Below are 15,965 nucleotides of genomic sequence, written 5' to 3' on the forward strand. Positions count from 1 at the left end.
CTGTATTGTTCTACTCGTGCGGCAGCTGCAATCACAATTTTTCTAAGTAAATTGTATTTTTACTAAAAACATAAACCTGAAGTCACTTATATTATGAATTACTTTCAGCAGGAACTGGAAACATTTGTTGAACTTTCAAACAAGGTGGTTAGGTAGTTAACTACCGGCCAGCAGGCGTGAGTCCTGCCTGCCTGGACGTAAGCATTCCAATTGCCTTTCGGCCCAGGTGACAGATTGAGGGGTGGCATGAAGTGGGCATGAAATGTAATGTAAAGGACCTCAGGTTTGTACAGTTAGGAAAAAGACAACTTACTTTAATTGTGATTTGTTCCTACATGATATACGTACAACCATTGGTCCTTTACATTAGGAAGAGTCACTGGTTGTAGGGAGGAATCTGTCTGAGCTGAGACTCTATGATCAGACTGGGGTTTGCCACACCTAGGATTCTCTTTCTGGAAGAAAAGCAAATAAGAGAAACTTGCCTCTCATGAATTGATCAAAGTATTAGAACTCCTACGACTGAAATCTACAGCAGGCATAAATTTCTGTCATTAGTAGTGCAGTGCACCCATGCACCTGAACAATAAAAAAATCTTTTTTGTTTCCATTCCTCTGAAAACATGAATAACTGAAATTTTCATCCCCTAAAATAGTTCCCTCAGCAAGTACTTTGGCTGAAGCTCAGTAGATGTTCATTTCTTTCAAAGGGGCTGTGGAGCCAGTAGTTTACAGGCGATCCCCGGGTTACGACAGTTCCGGCTTACGACGTTCCGAGGTTACGACGCTTTTTCTTAAATATTCAATGGAAAAATCCGTCCTGGGTTACGACGCTTGTTCCGAGGTTACGACGCTGATGCTTCCGACGCTCCGAGTTAACGACGCTTTTAAAAAACTCATACTATGATAAAAATCCTTTATAGTTTAGCACAGTATATTAATAAAAATAAGTTTCTGGTTAGATTACAACAAAAATTTTGAGGTTATGATGATTTTCGACACTTTTTATGTCGTATTTTTCGATGTTTTTTAGTGACGCCTCATATGCGGAACTAGTTTCCGAGCGAATGAATACATACTAGCTTGCAGTGCGCAAAGTTTACATATAACAGTCCAAAAGCGCAAATAATGAAAAAATCATTGCTTGTTTCCAGTAATAATAACAAAACGAAGTTTCTGGTTAGATAACAACGCAAATTCCAAGTATCCAAAGAGAGACATTATCCAGTAATTTGATCAGAGAGAGAGAGAGAGAGAGAGAGAGAGAGAGAGAGAGAGAGAGAGAGAGAGAGAGAGAGAGAGAGAGAGAGAGAGAGAGAGAGGCGTCTTCCGACGCTCCGAGTTAAGGACAGAGAAGTGTTCGTTTCGTTAAACGGCCTCTGACTCATGCCAGTAAATATTTTGTTGATACTAATAATATAAGCCTATTTAAAGATACATTTACTTTCATTAGTCTATATGATACATAAATAGTAATCAACTGTTCTTGTAGCCCTCAAGATTTGGCAAAATCGAAGTATCCAAAGAGAGACATTATCCAGTATAATTTGATCAGAGAGAGAGAGAGAGAGAGACGCTTTGGCAACAATGGTCTCGGGGATTGATGTAACGTTTATTTTCTAAACAGATAGGACAGAGAAGTGTTCATTTCATTAAATGGCCTCTGACTCATGGCAGGAAATGTTTTGTTGATACTAATATATAAGCCTATTTAAAGATACGTTTACTTTAATTAGTCTATATGATACGTAAATAGTAATCAGCTGTTCTTGTAGCCCTCAAGATTTGGCAAAATCACTCCAGGTTGTACATAAAACTTCAAGAATGTAGTGTCACCAGAGGATTACAATAGTTTTTACCTTCAAGAACCAGCATTCTTTTATGAAAATAACTCCAGGTTGTACATAAAACTACAGGAAACAACATGTAGTGTAACCAAAGGATTACAAGTAAGGTTTTTATAAGTTTTTATTAGTTTAAGACATATTTCCAAGCGTCGTTCCGGCTTACGACGATTTTCGGCTTACGACGCGTCTGAAGAACGGAACCCCCGTCGTAACCCGGGGACTGCCTGTAAAAGCATTTATATTTATTACTCTTTTCATTTGAATAAATTGAGCTAGCGCCCAGTCTATAACCAACTTCTAAAGGAAAATACATTCTTGGAAGCCTGAATCCTCTGCAGATTTTTCAACTTTATCCTCTTGAGACTTAACGACTGTCTATGGAATGGTAGAGAAAAACTTCATGTGGATAGTTCGACGACAAAGCTGGCATAGCTCGTGTAGCCACACAGTCTTGAGTGTCAGTTGTCTAGATTGTGGCATGAAACTTACAAGAATATAAAAAGATTGGCCAATGAACACTAAATTCTCAAGGATAGCACTGCCAAAAATGCAGTAAATTATTTCACAAATCTCAGAGCTGCAGGCTAAATAATACAATGGAGTAGGGTAGTCTTTTAAAGCAATATATAAGGGGCTAGCTAGACTACAGAGGACTACAAATGGACATATTTAGCTGATGGAATATCCCACAAGGACAGCCTTTTAATAAACCGATGAAAAGGCCTTCAGAAATCCATCCATGCATCACTTCAAGAAACCAGAATTTTGAAAAATGAAAGATGATGTCTTTGAACATTAACATACTTTAGATTAACCCTTAAGAGCGGGTTAAAAAAAACCTATGCAGCATCCCAGGCTGGGCAAACTCTGAGGTCGACCAATAAAAGAAAAAAACACATCACTGGAAAGAGGAAGTTATGCAAATGCACATGGCATAAGAAAAATTAATTCTAAATTTTCCTTACCTTCCATGAACAATTGGATTCTCTTTTACAAACAATCATAAATTTTACCAAGGTATGTATACATGTTTTTCTAATAAATTATTTTATTTTGTAAAATTATAATCATAGCTTCCACAATATCAAAACAGATAACTAAAATGTAATACCCCGAACTTATGTGAGGTTAGGTTCCAGACCCCCTCGCGCAAAGGGAACTTTCGTGTAAGTTTGGCATGTTCTCTAAATGTGCTAATATAAGCTTACTTTTAGAGTTGTAGCACTAAATATGTTCTATGCCAAAAATATCAAGCTACATAAGTGCAACTTTAGCTATGGATGTGTCAATTATAAATGTTCATGCTTTAATGTTTAAAATGTGTATGAAAATGTATTACGTAAAGGGTATTTTTATTTCTGCACAGAAATATGATATGAAGGTAGCTTTTGAAACTGCCCTTCAAGTTACCAAATGCGGAGTTTTTTCAAGTTCTTTCTTGTGAGCTGCTGCCTGCCGCTCTTCCGAAAATATAGTTAAAAAAAGTGCAAATTAGCGATCGATGTGTTGATTTTTTAAATGTTTATGCTTTTATGTTTAAAATGTGTATGAAAATATATTACATATAGGGTATTTTTATTTTTGTACATAAATATGATACAAATTAAGGCAGCCTTTGTAACTACGCTCCACGTTGTCAGGGGACGTTTTTTCATCTTCGTTATTGTCCGCCACTGTTCCGAAAAATACATGGTGTTATTTCATTAATTATGCACCTTTTCCATAAATCCTTTAAAAAGTTATACATTAACTTCACTGTATCCAATAATTTTGTATGCATTCTCATATTATTGTATTATAAAATAACGGGAAATCTAAGCCAGTATTCCGCGGAGCATCTAATGTTGTGGTTTGAAATCAGCTGATGGCAAATACAAGTTTGTTTCGCCATGACACAATTCTGAGCGAATTCTCTTGCTTCTAGTTAGCTTATACAAATATCTAGATACTTAACTTATATGAAACAAGGTTATTTTTCCTTATACAACGTGTTTTTAGGTGGAAATATAAATTGAATATGTCTCGTTGTGAATGTGAACTTTTTTTTTTTTTCGTTAACAGATTACGTTAGCGGAATGTTTGTGTAAAAAAATTACATGATTCCGTTTCCTATTCTCCTTTATATCATCGTAATAAGAACTTTACGTTATTTATCTTTATATCAACGTGACACCAAAAGTAAAATATGTTCTTTCAAGCACAGTAGTTTTGATTCAAATGATTTTATCTAAATTTTATCTATGGTTGTGTTTGATGGCATACATTTACTGGAGTTTTATCCTTGTTGCCGATGTACGATAATAGTCATTAGCAGCCTGAACAGTTTTCTCAGCTTCATTTATAACTAGGTTTATATTTAACAGTATATTTCCCGATTGATCTTAGATCTTTAGTGAATAAAGTTATTACATTACAACAACGGTAATAGTGTGCTGTAGTACGATGATTGAAATACAAGCCAAACGGATGTTATCCAATGCAGTTGCACTTAGAAAAAAAAAGTAGTTTCTCATTCGGTCGTTCATGGCTGTACACGTTCACGCAACAAGTATAACGTTAAAACCATACTTTCATCATTCTCTTTTGCCGTTATTGAACTTATGTAACTAGAAGATGGATAAAGTTAGGCTATTGTAATTTGGTCTCATAAAATCGGACTATCGTAAGACGAATTATCGTAACTTGAACACTACAGCTACCTGTACACTGTATAAACCTTATTATATCTTTACATACTCTAGACACCCAAAGGATTAAAGCTAGGCTTTTTTTCTCTTTACAGTATTTATAATACTATAATGTACTGTACAGTACTACAGTACAGTAAATTCTATAGTACTATACTGCATAAATATAATTTTACTTATTGCGCCATTGTGGGATTACGGCGCCTTTGACTGGTCTAGATTTTCGAAAGAAGTTGTGCAGCGGCCGTAGGCTTTAAAATCGCTTGGCGTCGAAAATCACTTAAGTGTCGGCGGCCAGGAACGGAACCCGCCACTAGCTCGATTATAAAACAGGCAGAAAAGTTTAAATACTTAGGATCTACTTAAAGCCAAGAGGGAGGATGTGAGGCTGAAGTTGACAGATAAAAGCTGCATGGGGGAAGTGGAGAGAGGCAGCTGGAGTATTATGTGATAAGAAAATGCCAATCAAGATAAAAGTCAAGATATATAGCACAGCAATAAGATATATAGCACAGTGATAAGACCAGTGTTAACCCTCTCGTGATCTGAAGACGCGTTTCAGGAAAAATTCACGAAAATAAAATGCATCAATCACAGAAAACGTAGTTGACGCCATTGGGTCAACAGATAATGAATCTCGAAGAAAACGCAAACCTGACGCTGCTAGCTTACTTAGCTACTATACAAAACATCAACATTAGTAGGTTGGAAAATCTGAAAATTGCACTCTGTAAAAAATTTGCATTTTTTAATCAATTACAGCTCATTAGCAAACACATTTATAGCAAAATTATTGCTTTCACATGAAAGATCAAACATTTCTATACAATTTAGGTATAAAACCAACTCCCCAATTCTAATTTTTATATTTTTCATGATTACTTACAAAATATTAAGTGACAATTTTTCTTTAAAATTTCATGTTCATCAATCATTTTTTATTATTTCTAAGCCTCGTAAAGATGTTACAATTGCTTTAGGAAATGATTCAATCATTTGCCGACATAATAACACTAACCAGAAGCGTATATCAGTTATAGTTCGGACTTACAGAATTTTACCAAAAAAAATTCCATGCGTGTGTTCTTTTCGACCTGGGGGATAAGCCGTGTACCTTACACCCTTAAATTTTTGGCCTATGCGCAAGAGGGTTAATGTATGGAGCAGAAACATGGGTTCTAAGATGAAAAGAGGAAGTAAAGCTTGAGAGAACAGAGATGAGAATGCTGAGGTGGATTATGGGAATATCGCTGCTTGAGAGATTGGAAAATGATGAAATAAGAAGGGTAGGCTTAGTAAAGATTACTGAGGTGATAAGAGAGTCATGACTGAGATGGTATGATCATGTGTTGAGGATGGATGACGAGGAGAGTGAAAAGGGCTTGGGAGGAACCTGTTAGAGGAAAGAGATCAAGAGGGCAACAGAGAATTAGATGGCAAGATAAAGTGAAGGAAAATATGGAGAGAAGAGCTTTAGTAGAGCATGATGCCTTAGATAGAAGGCAGTGGAGAAAGCACATTAGGCAACCAACCCCTAAATGTAGGGACAACGGTGGGAAAGAAGAAGACATGCCATAAAAATTCTCTCATCTCAGTGAGAGAGAGAGAGAGAGAGAGAGAGAGAGAGAGAGAGAGAGAGAGAGAGAGAGAGAGAGAGAATTATTATTTTCATTATTTAAATTTTTTTAATTTACACATAATAGCTTGAAAACTTATTAATTACATGAAAAAAATGGAACAAACACTTTTGCAGGGTTTCTCCAGGAATAGAAAATGCTGTGTTTACAGGTCTGTGAAATACTCGCGTATGATAATTATTTAGGTTCCAATGAAAAGTTTGCACTATTGTGAATTTGTGCAACTCGAATCATGTAAGATAGAGGTATTACTGTAAATTTATTATAAAATATTCACATAAATTTACCGAGATCAAAGATGCGGTCACATTTTTGGATTATACGTCATTTCTAACATTTCTTTGCAAAATTACAATTATAACTGACATACTATCATGAAAGATAAGAACTAAAACCAACAGCAACCCCTGGATATAATTGAGCAAATAAATAAAAATATGTCAAGGGAGAAAGAAAAAACACAACAAGCCTCCTTGAAGTCAAGATCACAACTACTACTCATGAGCCACCTACTTTGTTGATCTGAGCCAGTCTAAAAGTTGCCATTAGGGAATTTATTGGCTACAGAAATAATGGAACCTCTTTCCAGCCTGGCACGTAAAATTGATGCTCACCATGAGTAAATCCGTCGACCACCCAAAACCTATTATTGCTACTCATGTGAGGGTATAGGTCCATTAAGTGTTCAATTCAACACATCGATATACCTGCCTTCCAGCTTGGTAGAAGATAATGGCTGAGACTTGTATAAAAATGTTGGAAGATGAAGGCTGAGAGTAGTATGAAAATGTGTCTTGTTAAATACCCTACAGATGTGAAGGCATAAAATGCCCTGGATGGCAAAGAACCTAAAAATGTTTAATAGCCTCATAAACTTTTCTCAGACTGGCAAATATATGATAGAACACTCATAGTCAAAAGATAAGATTCCAGACAGAATAAATACCTACAATTGCAAAAATGCCTATCTTTACCTACAATGAAAAAAGGAAAATAATCGCAATTAACACAAGACCAGGCTAACTTGTAAAAAAAAAAAAAAAAAAAAAGAATAAATACATAAGAAACAACCTTTACCTGTGTGGAAGCAAATTTGTCAACAATTATGAAGAATGAAGAATTATTAGCACAAAAACATTATAGTACTTTATAACCCAACACAAGTTGCAATAAAATACAATTATTCATAATTGAGCAATAAAATATAAAATAACAACATAAGCACAGATGTTACTGAATATGCTGGTACTGCAGAACTACTATTTTAATATATTAGCAATTGCGGGTTGATGAAAAATTATAATTCTATAAAAATCATTACTGCAAATGCTGTATTTAGAAAAAAAAAAAGAGGTAAAGCAATGAATTACCCCTTGAGAACTTAACGAACAAAACAGAACTGGACTATCTAAATTTATTTCATAGAGTTTAAATAAATTCTGCAGACTTATTTAATAATTCACAACATAAAAGCAAAAGGAAAACAAACTTTAATAAACAAAAACATAACCATAATACTCATAGCCATTGTTCCCAAACTTATTCTGGTTGTTACCCACTTTTCATACAGGATACTTGTCCATGGCCAACCGCCCATCTTTAAGTTGCCTCCACTGGCTGCCTACCCACTAAAGTCCTTTAGTTTTATACAAAGTACCTATCCTCTGATTATGGCCCCTTGCATTCTACTACATGACCCCCAGTTTCGGAACCACTGACTTATAGGATACTGACAAAAAGCAAGCTTGAGAACTAATATCCACGACCCTCCTAAGGAAAAAGGGGGAAAAAAGATTAGATATGCAACGAAGAAAGGAAATCAGTAAAATGAAATATACAATTATAAACTGCTGCACCAGAGCCAGGAACTCTCAACAACATTTACCGTTCACAGACACATTTTAGAATTTTTTAGCAGTCTTCCAACCAATGGTTCTAAAGTATGCCTGCATGAACATTTACTCATGGTATCGCTACTTCTTCAGTCTTTCGAGACTTTAGAATTGACAAATCTGGAGGCATCAAGACTGCTATCTGGGTTTAATATAACTGACTAGTTTGCTATAAATGCTAACATATTTCTGAACTATGTTAGCTACTTTTGCTTACGTAGATACTGTATATATAATTAATTTTCTCCATGCAAGCAGTAGCAAGTAAATAAATTACAAGTGTACTGTAAAACTACACACCTTAATCCTTTCATCAAATGAGATTAATGATTCTTTTTCTTCTTTAGACCTTATTAGTCCCAACGTATAGTAGGGTTGGCCCCTCGAGTCAACTTTCTCCATCTATTTTTATTCCTTACATCTCCTTCCCCCACTCTCACCTCACCCATATCCCTCCAAAACAAATTCATCCATCTGATCCCTATCACTGGCATGTTCTTACCTCTCTTGATTGAGATTAACAATACTTGCCATCAATTCAAAATACATGAAACCATTAACAAAACATTAGAAGAGCACTGACCACCATGGTAACATGAGAATAAAATTAATAGTAGCAACTCACCTGACAGATTTCCTTATACAGCACAATAAAACCTAACAAATATACTATTTAGTCTCACACAAACTCCTTAAAGATAAAACGGATAGTTTGCATCATTTTGGATTATACACAGTTATGTATTAAGCTGGATGGTCAGTAAATCAAAAGGAGCTAATTAGTATGTCATAAGTTTTCATAATGTCATAGTATGTTCAGTATTCTATGCTTTATGTCATCAAAAATGTCTAAATACCTAATGTTCCTAAACAATTAATTAAACCTAATTATACCTTTCCTTGTGCAATTCTCAAGATGAACATTCATGAACAGTAGTCATGCCAAATGGCCAAGCCATCATATTACCTTGTGTTACTTCTACTACATAAGACAGAATAAAGATAGTAAAGAAGTACAATATATCATACCTCAGTCTCAATCGTATGAGTATCACAGGAGTCATCAAATATGCTGTTAATCAAATCGGTGTGCCCCTTGTGGAATTTTCCCGGATACCAAAACTTATGTGGAAATGGCATACTGCTAAAGTACCACTTATGTATTACATCATAATAACTTTTTGGTTCAACCCACCTGTTCAAAAGAGGCAATTATATCAAAATCTTTGCAATTATAAAAATATTACATCAAAAACAGTATAATGTAAAGACCTGGAAATCCCACCTGCCTATCCAGTAGGGAGGTACTTGCACAACAGAAAGGCAAGACTAGTATTATTTGCAGTGTCTCTTTAGAACCTTTTAGTACTGTCTACATGATTTCCAGGACTAGTATTATTTGCAGTCTCTTTAGAACCTTTCAGTACTGTCTACATGATTCCCTATCATGCTTTCTTGCAATTTCTTCACACCTTTCCAATGGGTCTGAGAGTGTGACTACTGGTCTGATTAAACTAAACTTTTATAATGATGATAACAATTCACAAAACAATTTAAGGTCTGCCAAAAAAAATCAATAAATAAATAAAAGAGGCATTAATGAAAAGAGGAAGATATGCAATTGGTCATGGTATAAAAAAATTTTCAAAATTTTCTGTGCCTGCCACAGGAAGTTGAAAGTGAATACATTTCCCATCCTGTGCAGGGTTTCTTTTCCGAGACACTCGTAAAGCATCGGCTGGTTTTAGTGAGTTATACATGTTCCAATAATTCTGTTTATTGTATTTTCAAAAATTGCAACTACAGTTCATATACCATACAGTAATATTGTGAAAGATAAGAAATAAAACCAGGAACAATACCAAATAACTTATTGGACAAATATAGTATATAAAATATACTAGAATGGGGAGATGTAGTACCTTTCAGTGATTCATACATGTATCTCTAATATTTTTGTATTCTGCAAAATTACAATTACAGCTCACAATATAAAAAAGATAATAGCTAAAATTAGCAACAATCCCTGAGTACATTTACAGAAAAATATAAACAAGATGTACTAGGACACAGAGATGCAGTACCTTCCACTCATAAAATCTCTTAAGACTATTCTTCCTCATATCACTGAGCCAAGAGGAGTGTGTTGCCAGAAGTTTTAGTCATTTTTGGCCAAATCACGTTATCTAAATGATTTCATGCATAATTTGCTCAAATATTATGGAGTGAAATAACGATCCTTTTATGCCATTATTGTGCATCAAAGGATGTGTGCCACTAAAAAATGATTAAAGGGAGTCAAAGGCAGAGACAAAATTAATACAGTTGACCCCCAACAATTCAAGGTTCATGATTTGCAGATTCACCTATTCACAAATTTTTCTACAGAACACTCCAAATTCATTATGTAATCAGGTCCAGATAAATACAGAGTTAGCATGTATTCCAGCTTTGCCAAAACAACACAGTACAAAGGAAATGTAATACCTAAAATTTTATAGTTTTATCCTGGAAAAGCATGTTATGAAACATAACTAAATGCACCACACAAAACAGGAATTATGTATACAGGTAGTCCCCAGGTTACGACGGTGTCGGCTTACAACGTTCCGAGGTTACGATGCTTGTCAATAGACGTTATTTCCAGGGTTACGATGCATGTTCCAGGGTTAAGACGCCTACAACGCTCATATGAGAGATGAAATATAACACCAAAAATGCAAAATAATCAATATTTGAAGGTTTTTTTGATGAAAAATGCCATAAGAATGCAGTTTACATAGTTTTCAATGCACCCAAAGCATTAAAAGTAAGGTTTTCTTAAGATTTTTGACGATGTTCCGGCTTACGACGCGTCTCAAGAACGGAACCCCCATCGTAACCCGGGGACCGCCTGTAGTCTTACCATTAGACAGGTAATGTGATACTTCTCTATATAGGCCGTGACTAAAAGAAAAAAAAAGAAAGAAAGAAAGAAATTTTTTTTTTTTTTTTTTTTTTTTTTTTTTAAAGTAAAATGTATTTTTTCCTAACCATATAAACCTGGAGTCCTTTACTTAAGATAGATTGCAGCTCAGCTGAAACTACCAGCTAATACATTCTTTCATACCGAGGTAGTTACTTGCCTGGAGGTGTGGAAACACTGCCTTCCCACAGCTAACTGAGTAATCACTTTGATTAGAGCCATGACTTAAATAATGACCCCTGATATCAAGGGGGTGGGTGTTTGGTGGGACCATACAAGTAAAGGACTCCAGGTTTGTATGGTTAGGGAAAAATTACAATTTGTCGTTAAATGATATTGTTATGATACAATAAAGTTTCATACATACTTACCTGGCAGATATATACTTAGCTATCGACCCGTCGTCCCCGACAGAAATTCAAATTTCGCGGCACTCGCTACAGGTAGGTCAGGTGATCTACCACCCTGCTCTGAGTGGCAGGACTAGGAACCATTCCCGTTTTCTATCAGATTTTCTCTTCCACCTGTCTCCTGCGGGAAGGCTGGGTGGGCCATCAATCGTATATATCTGCCAGGTAAGTTATGTATGAAACTTTATTGTATCATAACAATATCATTTTCATACATTCAACTTCCCTGTCAGATATATACTTAGCTGATTGACACCCTTTGGTGGGGGGCAAGAGACAGCTATCTACTGAATAGACAGGTAAACAACATATGTTGTAGGTATTTATAGACCTTGGTTCCTACCTGATTAGGTGGAAGACTTCGTGGCTACTGCCTGGGAGTCTGCTTCACCTCAAGAGCCTTAGCGAGATAGTGATCTGTGGCCAAGAGTTCTTGTGGGTCTGTCGATGGGGTCTTATCCACTTACTCGGCAGAGCCTGACTGGCATTTGTCAATGGGTGCTAATCTGCTTAAATGACAACACGCCTTCTTTAAGGAGCACACAACAGATCCCGATCACCCGATCCTAACACCCGTGTTAGTTCTAAGATTGCCAAGAGCTATCCCCAAACTCTTAGCAAACAACCAAAAACTCGATAAACGCACACACTAAAGTACAAAAAATAAAAAATTTTTGTATCCCTCTAAAAGTCAGATACCACTCGATCCCTTACTGAAGTGAAGCGACGGCCGCCTGTGCGACATCTGACACTTCTTCCAGCAGGAAGCCAAGAACGTATCCGACAAGAGGGTTATGTACACAAAATTTAGAGAAAAAATTTCTCATACGTTACGCGCACATCCTTCAAGTAATGAGATGCAAACACCGAGTTGCACCTCCAATAAGTTGCATCCACAATATTCTTGAGAGACATATTTCTTTGGAATGCAATAGACGTCGCGATTGCCCTTACTTCATGAGCTCTTACTCTTAACAGTTTAAAAGAGTCATCTGGGCAGTTCTTATGCGCCTCGGTAATAACGCTTCTTACAAAGAAGGCTAAGGCATTCTTCGACATCGGTCTTTTGGGGTCCTTTACCGAGCACCATAGACCGTGTTGCGAACCCCCCAACTGCTTCTTTCTGTCCAGATAGAATTTAAGCGCTCTGACCGGGCAAAGAAACCTCTCTGCCTCTCTGCCTACTAGACTAGCCAGGCCTTTTACCTCGAAGCTCCTGGGCCAGGGTTTCGAGGGATTCTCATTTTTAGCAAGAAAGAGAGTCTGGAATGAACAAATCGCAGAGTCTCCCTTGAAGCCCACTCGTGACTCAAGGGCGTGCAGCTCGCTGACTCTTTTCGCCGTAGCGAGAGACAGCAGAAACAGACACTTCCTTGTAATATCTCGAAAGGAAGCCGTGTGAGGTGGTTCGAACCTTTCAGAAGATAGAAACTTTAGGACCACGTCCAGATTCCAGCTCGGAACTCTGGGTTCTTTTGATTTGGATGTTTCGAAGGAACGAATGAGATCATGTAAATCCTTATTATTGGCCAAATCTAATCCTCTGTTCCTGAATACAGCCGAGAGCATAATCCTGTATCCCTTAATAGTTGGTACAGAAAGATGAGATTTCTCCTTCACGAAAAGAAGGAAATTGCAATTTCGGTCACAGAGGTATTGGAGGAGGACAGCTTCTTCGACCTACACCAACTTCTGAACACCTCCCACTTCGATTGGTATACTCGCATAGTGGATGATCTGTGGGCTCTGGCAATTGCACTTGCCGCCTTGCGAGAAAACCCTCTCGCTCTGACAAGTCTTTCGATAGTCGAAAGGCAGTCAGAGCAAGAGCGGGTAGGTTTTGATGGTACCTCTCGAAGTGGGGTTGTTTGAGCAGATCTGTCCTGTTTGGAAGAGATCTGGGGAAGTCCACCGTCCACTACATTACCTCTGTGAACCAATTTCGGGATGGCCAACATGGGGCTATCAGAGTCATCCTTGTCCCTTTCGAGGCCACAAACTTTCTGACCACTTCCCCCAGGATCTTGAATGGGGGAAAAGCGTACACATCCAGTCCTGACCAGTTCAGGAGCAAGGCGTCTACTACATAAGCTCTGGGATCGTCTACCAGAGGGCAAAATGTGTCTATTCTCTTGGAGAGGAACGTGGCGAACAGGTCTATTTGAGGCTTCCCCCAAAGAGACCAAAGACTCTGACACACTTCTGAGTGGAGGGTCCATTCTGTGGGAAGGACCTGGAACCTCCTGCTCAGCCTGTCCGCTCTCACGTTCCTCTCCCCTTGGACAAACCTTGTTAGCAGAGTTACATTCCTTTGATTCGCCCAAATCAGAAGATCTCTTGCCAGTTCGTATAGAGTGAGAGAGTGAGTTCCTCCTTGTTTCCTCACATAAGCCAGAGCGGTGGTATTGTCGGAGTTTATCTGCACTACCCCGTCTCTGACTATGTGTTCGAAGCTCTTTAATGCCAGATGAATTGCTAAGAGATCCTTGCAATTTATGTGCCATGACACCTGCTCTTCCGACCAGGTGCCTGACACTTCCCTGGATCCTAAGGTTGCACCCCAACCTGTCTCCGACGCATCTGAAAATAATATCAGGTTCGGGTTCCGCACTTCCAGGGACACACCTTTGTTCTCCTCTAGAGGGGGTAACCACCACCTTAAGTGATTTTTCACTTCTGTCGGGATTGGAAAAGTATCGGAGAGCTGTCCTGTCTTCCAATTCCAACTCCTTCTCAGGAAGAACTGTAGAGGACGGAGATGCAGTCTTCCTAGAGGAAAGAACTGTTTCAGCGAGGAAAGGGTCCCCAGAAGGCTCAACCATTCCCTCGCTGAACTGCGCTCCTTCCCTAAGAAGCTGGATACTGTGGCGCAACCTTTCGTTATTCTCTCTTGAGATGGAAATACTCGAAAACCCCGAGAATCCATCCGAATCCCCAGATAAACCATGTTCTGGCTGGGGATCATCTGAGATTTCTCGAGGTTTACGATCAATCCTAATGACTTTGTCAGTTCTAAAGTCGTTGAAAGGTCCTCCAAACACTGTTTTTGAGACCTGGCCCTGATGAGCCAGTCGTCCAGGTATAGGGAGACGTTTATTCCCATTAAATGTAGATGTCTTGCTACATTCTTCATCATGTCTGTGAAGACTTGAGGAGCTGTGGACAGGCCGAAACACAGGGCCCTGAACTGATAGATCCTTCCCTCCATCATGAAACAAAGGTACTTCCTCGACGAATGATGAATCGGGATGTGGATATAGGCGTCTTGAAGATCTAGGGACGCCATCCAATCTCTTTGGCGAAGGGCTGCAAGGACTGAAGCAGACGTTTCCATGCTGAACTTTCGTTTTCCCACAAATCTGTTCAGCGCACTTACATCCAGTACTGGTCTCCAGCCCCCCGAAGCTTTCGCCACTAGAAACAAGCAATTGTAAAACCCCGGGGAGTTGTAATCCAGTACCAGCTCGATTGCTCTTTTGTCCCACATCTGTTCTACCATTTGACGAAGAGTATCCATCAGTACAGGGTCCTTGTATCTGGCGGACAGTTCCCTCGGTGTTGATGTCAGGGGAGGGCTGTCCTTGAATGGGATATAATATCCCTTCTTGATGATCGACATGTGTTTGCCCAGGCTTCCTCAAAATCTTGCAACCTGGCCCCTACAGGTGTTTGGAGGATCGTTCCCTCATTTCCCCTTCTTAAAGGGTCGGAAGGAAGATCTTCCTCTTCTTTCTGTGGTCTTTCTTCTGGAAATCGATCTAGCTGGAGGGCCTCCTCGAAAGGGCTGCTGCTGCGTTGGACGAGCCCCTTTCTTTTCCTCATTGGCCACAGGCCTATTCTTCCTTGAAGACTGCCTGAGGAGATCATGAGTCGCCTTCTCAGTTAGTGAATGTGCTATGTCCTTCACCAACTGAGAAGGGAATAAATGCTCTGAGATAAGAGCGAACAACAAGGTGGACCTCTGCGAAGGAGAGACGGCCTTAGTGAGGTAAGCACTATAAACCGCCCTCTTTTTTAGCATTCCCGCACCAAAGAGGGAGGAGACCTCTGCCGACCCGTCCTGAACAGCTTTGTCTATGCATGTCAGGATACTATGCAAAGCTTTGAGGTTTAGATCTTCTGTTTCCTGGGACTTTTTAGCCAAAACCCCAAGGGACCAATCCAGGAAATTAAATACTTCCAAGATGTGGAAAAGTCCCTTGAGGAGATGGTCCATCTCCGAAAGACCCCATGTTGCTCTGGCCGAGTTCAAGGCGTGTCTCCTCGAGGAGTCTACGAGACTCGAGAAGTCCGATTCGGCCGAAGTGGGCAGACACAATCCCATATTCTCTCCCATCTCATACCATATGCCTCTTCTACCAGTTAGTTTGGCAGGAGGCATACAAAAGACTGTACTTCCTAGTTCCTTTTTCGTCTTGATCCAGGAATCTAGCGACTGTAGGGCCCTCTTCATGGATATGGCCGGTTTCATTTTAAGGACGGACGAAGACTTGTGTGATTTTGTGCTCGAAAAAAAGAGAGCGCGGA

At 38.7% G+C, this 15,965-nt stretch overlaps 1 protein-coding gene across 6 annotated transcripts in view; it reads right to left on the bottom strand.

Moving 5' to 3' along the window:
- The window catches only part of LOC135210908 (metaxin-1-like), a 146,700-nt gene that overhangs the window by 81,877 nt on the left and 48,858 nt on the right, over positions 1-15,965 (bottom strand). For 2 of the 6 annotated variants that reach the window (XM_064243854.1, XM_064243855.1), the window contains exon 2: positions 9,093-9,258. The exons of 1 other annotated variant lie outside the window; for it this stretch is intronic. In XM_064243854.1, coding sequence (XP_064099924.1) covers positions 9,093-9,203 — 111 coding nt within the window. In that variant the 5' untranslated portion in view covers positions 9,204-9,258. Of the gene's footprint in view, positions 1-4,710; positions 4,862-4,885; positions 4,971-9,092; positions 9,259-15,965 lie in introns of those variants that run through there. 3 more of the 6 variants (XM_064243857.1, XM_064243858.1, XM_064243859.1) reach the window with 3 other exon arrangements.

Source organism: Macrobrachium nipponense, chromosome 4 (genome assembly GCF_015104395.2).
Source record: "Macrobrachium nipponense isolate FS-2020 chromosome 4, ASM1510439v2, whole genome shotgun sequence".
Classification (NCBI taxonomy): Eukaryota; Metazoa; Arthropoda; class Malacostraca; order Decapoda; family Palaemonidae; genus Macrobrachium; species Macrobrachium nipponense.